The 13,839-nt window shown below is 39.0% G+C and overlaps 1 protein-coding gene and 1 long non-coding RNA gene across 2 annotated transcripts; one reads left to right on the top strand and one right to left on the bottom strand.

Annotated features, from left to right (window-relative positions):
* Positions 1-835: 835 nt before the first annotated feature.
* Positions 836-4,206, bottom strand: LOC145331452 (uncharacterized). Its single transcript, XR_013883732.1, has 4 exons — positions 4,148-4,206; positions 2,714-2,861; positions 1,886-1,973; positions 836-968 (listed from the first exon to the last, which is right to left on the bottom strand). It is a non-coding gene; the product is annotated as an uncharacterized LOC145331452 (long non-coding RNA).
* A 2,839-nt stretch (positions 4,207-7,045) lies between these two features.
* On the top strand, positions 7,046-7,693 carry LOC145332413 (uncharacterized). The gene has a single exon (XM_080177411.1). It carries the CDS (start codon positions 7,046-7,048, stop codon positions 7,691-7,693), a length of 648 nt encoding a protein of 215 aa, XP_080033537.1.
* The last annotated feature ends 6,146 nt before the right edge of the window (positions 7,694-13,839 follow it).

The following is a 13,839-nucleotide window of genomic DNA, read 5'->3' as shown; positions in this document are numbered from 1 at the left end:
GACAACCAACCAAATATTTTTTTTTAAATTTTCATGAAAATTAATGGAGGGGGTAGACTAATCCTAACTCTCCACAAGGGCCCCTAGAGGCCTCTAGGCATAGCTGCTAGTACAAGGTAAAATGATAGGACAAACTTTGATTTTAAGGATTTGATTACAGATTCCTTGCTTATGTCCTGTCTTAAGAATCTTAATTCAAAAAAAATTTATGAATAGAATAGGTAGGTAATTATATCACAAAAAAGTTGTTGTCAAAAAAGTTTTATAACAGCATGTAGGGACTTTCTGGTAACAATTAGAGAGTTTTTATGCTTCCTAAAACGTACCTAACTGATATAGGAATCAGCATGCAAAGTTTTAAATCAACAAGACAGTTATGACATATCTAAATTTATTAAAAGAGCTAACCATTACAGACAAACAGATGGAGTGACTCTAAATATAGAAAAGCTTCGCTTTGTTTCTTTTTAAAACAGTACAAACTATCTCCACATGTCATAGGAATCTTCACTGCAAATTTTTGATTAAACTTCAACAGCAGGCGAGAAAATCACATTTCCACAATGAAGTAATGGACAGACAAATTATAAATTAGCTACTTCTAAAATCGAATAATAATAAGCAAACAACATAAGGAAATATTTAATAATCAAAAAAAAGGGATAGTTCCACGAAATTTATTTTTTTAAATCATTGAACTTGTACTTACAAGAGGTAAAACTGTTAAGACTTTTAACTAATCCCTTAAACAAAAATGGACATTTCTTATTATAGAGTAACTTTGCTACTTAAAAATTATACATCACAAAAAGTAAATATCATAAAAACAAGTCAATCTGTTAAGTGCATTTTATATTTTAATTTCAACTAGGTATTCAACAATCCAAAAATACAATAAATATTATAAAAAAAATTTATTTCATTTCTTATTTCTTCTTCTCAACAAAAGATTGTTAACTTCTCAACACCTGAAAAAAAATTAATAAAGAAAATTTCTATACATGTCTGTTTGAAAAGATCTCGCTAACCGAAAAGGATTCTTTTAAATCGAAGCTTATAAAAGTCCAGGAAAGGTTGTTAAAAATTCTAATGAAATAAAAACCCAAACAAGACACATATACATCAAAATACCATTCACAGATATAATTCTACATTTGTTAACTACCTAGAATTACTGGAAATTGTTCGATTTAGGCAAAAAAGACCTACCAAGGATTACTCATGCAAAAGTTTAGATCGAAATTCGAATTTTAAGTGCCATTTGCTCACTGATTAGGAGATGGTTGCATTAACCCCCCCTTTACTCATATTTATAAGAAACCAATTAATATTCGGTGGATTAGAACCGGCTCTTCCATATGTCTAGCAATTTAAGGTCCGATTTAATAGCTGCAGAAATCGGTATGGGGATTCTTTAATTACTCATAAGTAAATTTCTTCCTAGCCCTTGCAGGGCCTAAACCCTGCGGGGCTAATGTAACCTTTGTTTAACATTCACGAAATTTAATATACTTATGAAGGGTATTTCAAGTTTTTAAAGTTAAAAAACATTATTATATACATATGATATTCATTTATCATTAGCCTCCGCCCAACCAAATAAAAATGTGACAACATCCATAAAAGCGAAGCTCTGAAACGGTAGAATAAACAAACATTTACACTTGTAGAGTGTAAGAAATGAAATAAAATTTTCTTAAATACTGCTTAAATACAGGATTATGTTTAAGGAAACATAAAAATTATGTTATATAATAGCCTAAATAACATGCCTAAATTAACGAAAAAGGCTATCTGTAACGGACGGGGCCCTGATTATAGAAAAGCTTAGCTTTTAAGAGGGGGAGAAGTTCCTGTACTTGATTGAGTTTGGTTGGTATCTTACCTGTTATTGTGATGCCATAATGTTTTGTAGTTGTTGTTGCTGAGCCATTTTATTTTGTTGTTGAATCTGCATTTGTGTCCTCTTGCTCCTTGGATATTAAAATTATTAATCCTTATTATAAAGTAACAGGATGTTTGTGTGTTTGTATGTTTGTACCGTAGGATCTCGCTAACCGCTTAACCGATTGGGTTATCCTTAACAGAGTATCTTCTCAGAGGTCCCAGGAAGATTCATAATTAATTTGGGGGAGGATACCAACACCCTCCCAAGAGAAAACACAATAAATCAATTTTCTTTTCTTGAATAGAGACTCCTACGTAACATTGCGAAGTATCGTATTTTTTTTTTAAACACCAAACATTTAAAGTGCCACTAGAGGCCTCTAGGGGCGTAGCCGCAAGTCCTTTTATAAAGTATTAAGAGTTTTTATGTCTGTAACTTAAGGTGTCAATAACTACTTAACAGATGGAGTTCTCCCTTTCAAGGAGGCTTCACATAGGCCTCGGGATGGTTTTATATTTTTTTCTGCCCTTCCCTACTCCTTCAAATGTAAAGCCCCTAGAGGCTAGGGGCACAGCCACTAGTCTTTGTGTGTGTTTGTATCACAGAATCTTGTTTACTGCTAAAACGATTATAGTTCTCCTTTATAGTAATGCTTGGCAAAGGTCATAGGAAGGTTTTAACCATTTTGAAGGTTTAAGTAAAAGGAAAAAATGACCCTCATGAAAAAAAAATCTTGTCAAGATCTTGCTTACTACTGAACCGATAGAGTTAAAGTTGACAGATATATAACAGCATTTTGAATTCAGAAATTTTATTAATACTAACCTTTAACAGTTTTTGAATAAACAGACTTCTGTCTTGCAGGTTCATGTTTAGCAGCATCTGCTTTTGATGTTGAGTCAGCTGAATGGTATGCCTCTGTAGCTGGACAGTCTGGCCCCATTGACCAGTTAGGTTAGGTATTATCAATCCCCTATAAAAAAAAATAGTATTCATCTTAACAATCCTTAATTTAAGAAAAATAATTACCACTATTGGTATTTTTTGTACAAATCCTCTAGAATACAGGTTAAGGCAATGACCGATCAATTGATGTACCTTCCAATGATTATCCACAAAATTATCTCTTCTGTACATTACAATTAGTGGTTAAAACGTTTGGACATTTAACTTGAACCAGCCATTCAACAAAATTACCTAAGGTGATTGAGCTAATGAATAGGAAAACACTGTTATAAAACTTTGGGAACTAATGTAATAAAAAGCCCAATGTCCACTCCCTCCCTGTCTAGAATAAGATTCAGTGACCGACCCTAATTATAGAAAAGTTATGCTTTTAAAAATCTTGATTTAATATTTAGATAGCTAGGTACGCTTTACCTCTATATAATCATTACGTAAGTAAGCCTACATATAAACATAATCATAACTCAAATTACCAGGTGGTATTGGGCTGTAAATTATACGTGTAAAAAATTATGAGAACGCTCTCATTCATTGCAAGAAAAATTTTGGTACTTAAAATGATTTTTATTGGCTGGTAAAAAATGCAGTGTCCAAACTTTTCCACGTAATTGAGATGCACATCAGATCATTTTCCATACTTTAATTAAATCAACTTCTATAAGTTGATAAAAGACAAAAGCAATCAACAAATGCATCCCTTGAAATCCTTATAAAAAAGTAACAGGATGTCTGTGTTAGTACTGAAGGATTTCGCTAACCACTGAACCGATTAGGTTCTCCTTAACAGGGTAGCTTCTCATAGGTACCAGGAAGGTTTATAACTATTTATTTTGGGGTGGGTACCATCACACTCCCGAAAGAAATCTCAAAAAATCAACAACAAAAAAATTTGACTTAGAGACTTGAAAGCAACAGACAATAATTACACATTTAAAATATAAAAAAAAAACATTTAAAGTGCCACTAGAGGCATCTAGGTTACGTAGCCACTATCCTCATAATAAAGTAACAGGATGTTTGTCTGTCTGTTTGTTTGTGTTTGTACCGAAGGATTTCGATAACCACTGAACCGATCAGGTCTCCTTTACAGGGTAGCTTCTCATAGGTCCTAAGAAGGTTTAGGGGAGGATACCATTTTTATCAATTAATTTCTTTCAACTAAAATTATACATTTCCCCTAAAAAATTTCCCCCAAAATCTAAATAAGTTGGGTTATTAAATTAACTCCCCCCTCCTCAGTGGCCTCTAGGGGGTGTAGCCGTCGTTATTATATATATATTCCAATAAAATTACCTTTAAACAAGATTTTATTACTCTTTGTTTGACATATTTGCATTTTATTTATCTGAAATATACAAAGTTGGATAAAACATATGAAAACGGATTATATCGACTATCAATAAAAAAGTAAGGCTTAACCAATCTGAAGCCTATAGGGGGCATTTAAGGTGAGTGTGAAAATTTTTAAAAATATACTTTATTTGTGAGGGATGTTTTTTTTTGGTACCTATAAGAAGCTTCACTGGAAAGGAGAACCTTGGTGGTTCAGAGGTTTACTAGATCCATAGCTAAAGATAACAAAGCTTACTACTTCTTATAATAGTATAGGATATTGTATAATACATTGTTTTTTTAGAAAGCTAAAACTTAGTTATAAATAGAGGGGTCGACCTTTAATGTAGAAAAACCTTGCTTTTAATTTATTAATAATAATAATAAAATGATTTGTGTTTAAATTAAATTGTTTCTAAAAAACGTTTAAATGCATAACTATTTCAACCACCTCTCGACAAACAGACTAGCTACAGCTGTGTGTTTGTTTTGTTTCGTTTTGTTACACACACACAAATTTGCTTTCCTTCTCCCTTTCTGAATGGTGCCGAGATTTCTCAATTTTATGTATTCTATCAAAATATTAACTAATTGCATTTATTTAATTTGTTAGTGGTTATATTATTTAATCATATAATACAAAGCAAATAACTGACTTCAAATTATTTTTAACATCATATATCTATGGATATGTAGATATTTTTAAAAATTTTAAAATAAATGAAAAATTGAAAATCCAGGGTCCATAATCAAAAATGTTTTTTGGTATTTTTTTCCATATATGGATATATTTTTCCGATCATCGGGAGAATTTTTAATCACCCCTAGAAAGCTATATACAACCTATTTTGGTTAGTTTAATATGTATGTAACAAAACCTTACATATTTTACTATGTATCCACGAGTAAACTTCAAGAAAAATAAGTGTTATTTGCTAATTAGATAGGTTTTAAGATATGTATAATAAAACACACAAAAAAAATCAATGTTTTAATGTGTGAAAATTAATTTTTTTAAATTTTGATAATTTTTTAAATGTGAAGTATATAGGACTTAATTCTTTTAAAAATACTCTTAAAAAACATTAATCTGTAACATATATCATCTATTTTCCAGCTTCGTGATCACTTTAAATGAAAAATTAATTTTTATCTGGCAGTTTTTGAGGTACACCCAAAAACGTATATTTTTGTGACAGTAAAAGATAACATTTCAGTAAAATGATTAAAAGCATATGTATTGGAAGTATAATAGTGTGATGCGTTTGTGAACTCGAACCTTTATCCTTTTGTTTTCCTTATCATTAATGTCAGTTTGGAAAGCGCTGAGATTCAAATTGAAAGTTCATAATTGGACGCGGCAATCAAAACATCGCTTGCGCTTGGACCATAAACAAAGCGAACGTGGCCATCTTTAATCTTTCTTTTCAAAATGTGCGGATTATCTGCGTGATAAAAAACCATGTATAGTCAGAATTGTGGTGTTGTCCGTACTGAAAAATACCTTTGAGTGCTTCCCGGCTTTACAGGAACAAAAACTTCGCATGACCGTTTTCACACAATAAATTGTATTAGTAACTATGCTGGTTTTGTCTCTTGTGGGAAGTAGCAGGTTTCGTACGTCTGTACGTAAAGATCTGGTAAACGGCCAGCCAAATGCCGTTGTACCGAAACAATGAAAACGGTATGAAGTCCAGTCAGCCAGTCAGAGCCAGTGACAGTTACCGTATGTGTTGAATGTGAATAAAATTCTACACGTGACTATAGTTGTAATCAGTGTTAACAAAAGTGAAAATGGCACCTAAAAAGACTAGGTATGAATTATTGTCGGGCAGATTGCCTAGGGCAGTTGAAGTGATAACCGAAGAGTTAGACAGAGTGATGCAGGTAGTTTCAGATACCGCAGACATCAATGTTAATCTCGCCAAGGAATGCATCCTTGTTCATGATGCGAACTTAAATCTTGAACATACCATGAGCGGTCTTCAACAGCTGGATGTGTTAATCCAGGATGATAATAACCTAAAAGATTTTTATAGTGACATTATCATGGCACGAAAGAACTATAGCAAGTTAAAACTTACATTAAATGCCATAGATGAGCTAAGAGCGATAAATAATGAGGTCTTAGTTCTTGGTGATGATCTTGCAGCTCACAAAAACAGTTTGCAACAACGTTGTATGCAGATAGTGAAAGTTATTAAAGGTGATTACATACCTCTACCAACTAAAATTATCAGTGATATGACTAAACTGATGGAGACGCTGGCAAAGGCTAAGCAAGAGCCTGTTACGCCAGTCTCGGGTGCCTCGGTAGATCCTATGCTGCCGTCATTTGGCGCTCAATTGTTTGCTGCCAGTCCGATGTTCTCGCCTCATGGGTACATGCCACGCCTAGACGAGAAACTCCTTCCCAGCTTTGATGGGCAAGAATCTTCTTATGCGCAATTTAAGGAGAATTTCCAGAAGCTTACTACTGGATATGAGCCCAGCTACCTGCAGATGGTGTTAAGTTGTGAACGAGTAATGAAGGATAAACCGTTGAGGCTGCAGTTGCAACAGATTGCCACGCATGCAGCGCAATGGACGTATTTGGACCAATTGTTCAAATCTAGAACCAGACAAATGTTGTGTATTTTCAACAACTGGGACAAGAAAGGTAAATTGTCCGAGAGCAGCCAGATTGTTAGCGCTCTTGCCGAGTTCTCAGGTGCCATCAACCAGCTTGAGCAGATGACCAAGGCTGATGGTAAGGACGCAGTTTCTACAAGCCAATGGCTCACAGTTTTATTGTTGGAGATGTTATCTAAGAAACTGCCAAAATAGTTTCAGGATAAACTCGACCTTGCACTCGGGAGCATGGACGTTCCCGATGTGCCTAAGCTGCTGGAGATACTGGAACAGCAGCGTGGCGCATTATTAATGCGCAGCAGCCACGGCTTGGACACGCCGTCCAAGAAGAAGGGTAATCCTGCCGCAGCTGCGGCCGCCGTAGGTAAACCTGGTAAATCTAAGATGAAGCAGTCATGTTTTTTTAATGGCTGTAATGATATGCACTTACTCTACAAGTGCCCAAAATTTCATGACCTGTCAGTGCCAGACAGGAAGAGTTTTGTGGAGAGTGCTGGATGCTGTTGGCTTTGTTTGCAGAAAGGGCATAAATCTGTGGATTGCCCGAAGGCAGATGTAATAGGCGGATGCAAAGTGAACAATTGTGGTCAGACCCATAACAACCTTCTCCATGAGAGTGTTGATATGGTTGCCACCGTCTATGAAGCACATACTTCCCCTGAGGCGAACCTAATGTTAATGTTACAACAATTAGACGTCGTTGATATTAATCGCCAGAAGGTCCCAGTGTCCGCCATGTGGGACACTGGTTCAACTATCCCAATGGTAACCCAGTCACTTGTTAATAAACTTCAGTTACCTTTTACTGGACGTTCAGCAAAAATTTCTCTAGCTGATGGTGAAGTTAAATGTCTCCGTCGGTCAAGTTATGTTTAGTTGATCGACACAAGAATTATCACATGTTAGAACCTGTGGTAGTGCCTCTCATTGGTCCTAAAGAGGCGATGTGCTCCATGAATCCTGTGGAGGCAGCTGTTTTATTTGATATGAAACCTGAAGATTTTACTTTGGTTAATGGGCAGGTGGATTTGCTCATTGGGCACCTGCGCCCGTCGATGTTCCCCTACTCTGAACACTCAGTAGGAGAAACCATGCTTTACTCCAGCTTGTTTGGATCTGGATATTTTGCTGTGAGTGCTAATGGATTAGCAAAGAGTAGGTATGTTGTCTGCTCAGATTTCGAGTTGGAAAGTGAAGCTATAGGGTTTTTAAAACCAGAAAGCTCAGATGTTCAGCCGCAGCCAAATGTTGGTGCTGCTTGTGACGCTATTGATGAACCTGATGGTTCTGCTTGTAACGCTGTTGATGAACCTGTTGGTTCTGCTAGTGCTGCAGCCGTTGACAACATAGCTACAGCGGGTGTTGCCGTGGCTATTTCTGATAATGATGTTATTTGTGCTGCAGTTAATCCTGATGATATTGGTGACGATACTGTAGCCGTTGATAACATTGTTACGGCGGGTGTTGAGCCGATGAATGATTCGGTTTCAGCCGGACAAGAGCCGACGGGAGTTTCGGTTCCGGCTGGACAAGAGCCGATCAGAGTTTCGGTTCCAGCTGGACAAGAGCCGACGGGAGTTTCGGTTCCAGCCGGGCAAGAGCCGATAAGAAATTCGGTTCCGGCCGGACAAGAGCCGACGGGAGTTTCGGTTCCGGTCGGACAAGAGCCGATAGATGATTCTAAGTTTTATGACAGCCACACTTTTTCAATTACATACCTAGGTGCTGTTGTGAATCAAGAATCGACTTGATTGCTGCCAAGCTTGCCGCCCGACACAGGGTAAGAGGCCTGCAATATGGCGGGTGGAAATATGGCGGGTGTTGCCGCCAGAAAGTTATTGAAAATTTTCAAACCACACATATCTATCTACAACATAAACTATTTATGTATGAAAATGATCTTTTAAAGAAAAAATATTACAAGTTATATGTTGAGCTTGTGAAAGGAACCTAAATGGGTTCTGTAAAGAATAAGTATTCATTATTCAACTAATTTTATTGTTCATATCTAAGCACAAAAATTCTACAAAACTGTTTAGACTTTTAAAGCAGATTTTAAAAGATTTTGTTTCTTTAAGTATGATTTCGAAAAGCAAAAGTTCGTGTGTATTAACTACTAAATGATTTTTGCAGATTTTTAAATCAAGAAAAATAGATTTTTTTTACAAATTATTTTTCGAAGTATTTTTTCATGGTTCACGTTTACTTAAAAAATTGTTATTTCTCAGATTCTCATATGAAATAATGCATTAAAGTAAAGAACACAACATGTAATATTATTATGATAATGTTTAAAATATTCCTCATTATTATTTTAAAAGATTATCGCAAAAAATCAAGATATTTGTTTAAATTTGTAAGCAAATCAAAGATTTTCTTTCATTCCGGAGGCAGAGATTTCTAACAATTCATGTACAAAAGTTTTTCAAATTCAAATTTCAAATTCTGCCTATGGAAAGCCTTTCTATCTGCCTCTCAGAACTTTGGTGCGGGTGTAGCGGCTATACCCGCACCGCCAATTATGGTAAAAGAGGCGGGTTCTCTGTGTGAGACAGGATTCAGAGGCAACTGGCTGCTTGGACCGCCAAAACACATTGCTGCACAGTTTGTGGAATGCGTTATATCCACACTCAAGGAGAATGACGTCACCAACACCTTTGGACGTATCATTCTACCAACTGCAGAACTTGTTCACAAATCCTTATTTAACGCTCGGTATCTTGGCAGAAAAATATTTCTGCTAGGCAACTCCATCCTGAGAAATATTGAAAGCTGCCTTCGTTGTATTTGCGCTGAATCCGGAGTTGAGACGGTCAACTGGTCCAAAGGAGGTAATTTTTTTGAGTCGTTCAAGAAACTTGACTTGTCTGCTTTAAAGGAGTGTAACAAAGACGACATTATAATCCTCCATGCAACTGGCAACAGTATGCTTGTCAAAGAGCAGCACCAATTAGTTAATGGACAGTACCACCTTCTTCACCCCCAACTCCTGAATGACGAACAAGCTGCCCTTCATGTTGTACATCTGTCACAAGTACTAGTAAAACTAACAAGTACCTTCACAGGGAAAATAGTCATGATTGGTCCCTTTCCCCGACACATAGAGACATGCTGTGACAACCGTGATCATGCTATTGTTGACGTCACAGGCAGCCCTGTTAACATGATCAACTACACACTAGCTGTCTCCAAATACATCGCCTTGTCACCTGGTCTCAGCCATGAACATGTACACTACATTGAATATCCTGCTGTGTTTGGTGAGAACTTTGCTGGCGTCAACCTCACTGATGGCGTCCATCTACAGGATAGCGCCACTGAAACATTGTCTAATTTCGTGTTTGGTCTGCTAACAAAACTAAACAAACCAACTTCCAGATATAAGAAGAGTCTACAGGTACAACTCTCTTCCCTGCTATCAAAGAAGAATATCTTCAATAGCGACACCATCATCAACACTAACGACGATGCAGAGGATGACAACATCAACATGGAAAATGGAATCGATACAGCTATCAAACTCATTAACCAGTAGATATATATCCCACCGTTTTTTTTCTATTTTACTTTATCTTATCATGTTTTAATATATCATATGCGTATATTATCAATTTTTTATGTTTATTTTATAGAAAACCCAATAAATTATAGAATAATAATAATAAGTTTTTCTTTCACTCCGGGAGCTGGGATTCCTATTAATCCACGCATAAAGATTTTTTTTTATTCCGAGAGCAGAGATTTGTAGTAATATAGAGTAGGCGAAAAGGTTTTCTATTTGGCACCCAACCATGGTAAAGCAAAGAAGAAGATGACCAAACATTGGAGTGGACCATACTTAATTACCAAGAAGTGTGCCGACGTTTTATATAGAATCCAGACAATACCAGCAGGAGAAAAAGAAGATTTGGTTGTCCATGTTGGTCGGTTAAAACCATATTACCCCCCAGCAATGACAGATGGAGATCCAACTTCTCCCCCAGAACCATTTGAAGAAGACGGAGATGAAGCAGGGGAACAAATTCCCTTGAATTCAAGAAGACAGGCGAAGCCGCCTAATCCAAGAGTTGATTTCTCAAATGGGGATGACAGCGATGAAGAGGGAGGACCACCCAACACACCGGGAGGAGCACCGCCACCACCGCCCAACATTGACCCCCTCAACCTTCCCCTACCAGACACACCACCACCCAGATCACCAACGATGCAGCGCACACCGCGCAGAGAGCAGAGTGAGAAGAGAGGAAGGGAGAGAGATCGATCTTGCGAGCCGTCAGGTTCCGGCATCCAACGGAAAGATGCCAAGCGAACCCCCGATAGAGAGAGAAGCCTGAGAAGAGGCTCGCCCCCACAAACACCGCGCCGAGATCGAGAGTGCGAGCGAGTCACATACACGTACCCATCCACACCCCAGGTAGAGAAGCGCGCTCTGAGTGATAATGAGGAGCCATACACGGACTCACCCGAAAAAGGGGAGAGGGCTAAATCCGGAGGCAAGAAACAGAGGAGTGGGACACTTTGGCAACAGCAAGTGGAAGAGAGCAAGGAGGTGTTAGAAAGCACGGACAAGGAAATGGTCCTGCCAGACCCGCCAGCAGTAGCGACACTTGCGCGGACAATCAGAATCCCCGTCAAACGCGGAGCAAAGTTGCCACACAAGGGCACGAGAGAGAGTGCGGGCCATGACATATACTGGCCCGCCCACATAATCCTTCCCCCTGGAAAGCAGACTTGCATCCCCCTCAAGCTACACACTCGTGTACCCCCCGGATATTTTCTCAAGTTATTCGGCCGTTCAAGCATAGAATGGGAAGGAGTAATTCTACTAGCAGGATTAGTGGACAGCGACTACACCGGCGAGATACAAGCAGTTTTTTGGAACCTCAGTACCGAAGCAGTAGAGTTCAACAAAAATCAACGAGTTTGTCAAGCGGTGATCCTAGAGACTCGCGAGGTGGAATTTTATCATGTTGATAATCTTCCTACCACTGATCGCGGTGCTAACGGCTTTGGTAGCACCAACTAGTGAGGCTTACTCACTCGACATCATTGATTGCACAAATCCATCTACCATCAAGAAATTCAACAAGGAAACAATATGCAGAGCAAAGGAACCTACAAAAGAAGTTCCAGTGAAGGAGCGCTACACCATTTTACAACGACCAACCCTGACTAAGGTATATGGATACTCCTGCGAAGTGAGGGTATCCTTATACCATTTTAAGTGCGGAGTTTGGGGTCACCTAAAATTGCAACAGGTACCCCAAACGATGAGGCACGAGGAAATTACTGCAGAAAATTGCCGCCGCATGTCACTGGTCCAGGAATATCAAATTTCTGGCTACGGTGACCCTATCAAAGTAAAACTTAACCGGCCCACCTATGTTTCAGCAACCCTAGCTGGATCCCTGAAGATGGAAGATGACAAGATCACCTGCATTGGGCAGACCATCCGCATGGGCGACACTATCCACTACAACACCCTGAAACTAGCCGAGTACCAGATTTTACTTAAAGAAGAAACATTCTTGGTTAGTAACAATAAGGTAGAGAGCGAAACAGACCATTTATCTCTACCGTGTCCATATCATAAAGGGGAGTGCATCACTGGCGCCGCGACCTTTGTATGGAACATCAACGACAGTTCCTGCACTCTACAGATGGTCAACACCATCAACCCCCTCACCACCATGGGCACCTACTTGGTGGATCACCAGCAGCAAGTTTTACTTAACACTACAGGCGCAATGAAGCTAATGCATTGCCCCTTCAATGTCCTGACCACGGACCACGATGGGATCTACCTGGGCAAGACCAGCGAACTCAGCAGACTCGCCACCATCGACCCCGGACAGATAGATGTTAACCTTCAAGCTGCAGTACACTTAAATTATTTAGCTTATAGTATGCGCCAAACCTTCAGCCAACTAGATGTTACATTACGGAAGACCATATGCAAGACCCATTACCACGGAGAGGCAGACCAACCGGTCCTGCTACATGAGCAGACCTATGGACTCTCGAAGGGAGATCTCTTGATGACCTTCCAGTGCACCAAGAGGACCCAGAAGATCAAGGATGACGTCAACTGCTATCAGGATATACCTTTGGATCCTGGTGGCTATGCCGACGCCGCAACTAAACATTACAAGTTGCATTCTACAAGGGTAACCTGTTCTGCGACTTTCCCCCTAACTGTCAAGTCTAAAGAAGGCTGGGTACAGCTGACCCCCGCCATTATCAAGACTCAGGCCCCCATGGAGATGACCATCGACACCCCTCTAGTTAACTGGACAGATTACAGCCATGGAGGAATCTACACGGAAAGAGAGAGAGCTGAATGGTTACACACCCTAACCTTCCCATCCTACACTGAAGCAAGCCTGAAGGAGATCACCTACGGACTCTGCATTGGAGACGGAAACTGTAACCAACTTTCTACCAGCAATTTACCCCTGTACACCCTTGATAATCTAGTGCCAGACCTGGAACGCGAAATTGACTTATGGAGCAGCGTCAAAAGCTGGCTCCATGAATACGGCGATCTAATGGCATTCGCATGCCTGGTCATCCTTGGGCTAAAATTCATTACTGATCTGATATGCATCACCCTCACATTTCTACGTGTAGGCCCTGGAGCCGCCATCGCCCTAGTTGCCCACCTATACCTCTACAACAAGCATTCCTATCAGAAGCTAATGAGGAAGAAGAAGGCCGATACCAGAACTGAGAGGCGAGAACCTACTACAGCAGCAGAGACAACGTTGCTATTACCAACGACATCAACCACGAAGATACAAATGACCGAGATACAGCCTACCCTATTGGATCCTGCATCCCTGCCATCGTACAGCACTGCGACTAGATCACCTAGGATATCAACCTTAATACCATGACAGAATAATAGGTATAATTGGCCGTCTAGTCTATTGTCTTTGCCAATTTGAGCGTTATGTTATCTGGCATGTCTGTCTAGCCAGATAAAAAGGGGAGAAAATGTAGTGGGGCTTACTTGAGATACT

This window comes from Acartia tonsa, chromosome 11, assembly GCF_053477335.1.
Source record: "Acartia tonsa isolate MP-2025a chromosome 11, ASM5347733v1, whole genome shotgun sequence".
NCBI classification, from domain to species: domain Eukaryota; kingdom Metazoa; phylum Arthropoda; class Copepoda; order Calanoida; family Acartiidae; genus Acartia; species Acartia tonsa.
Note: the sequence above shows the minus strand (reverse complement) of the source record. Positions and strands in the feature narration are given on the sequence as shown.

Coding starts and splice junctions, on each gene's coding strand:
- LOC145332413 (XM_080177411.1), top strand. CDS start 7,046: ATGGACGTTCCCGATGTGCCTAAGCTGCTGGAGATACTGGAACAGCAG.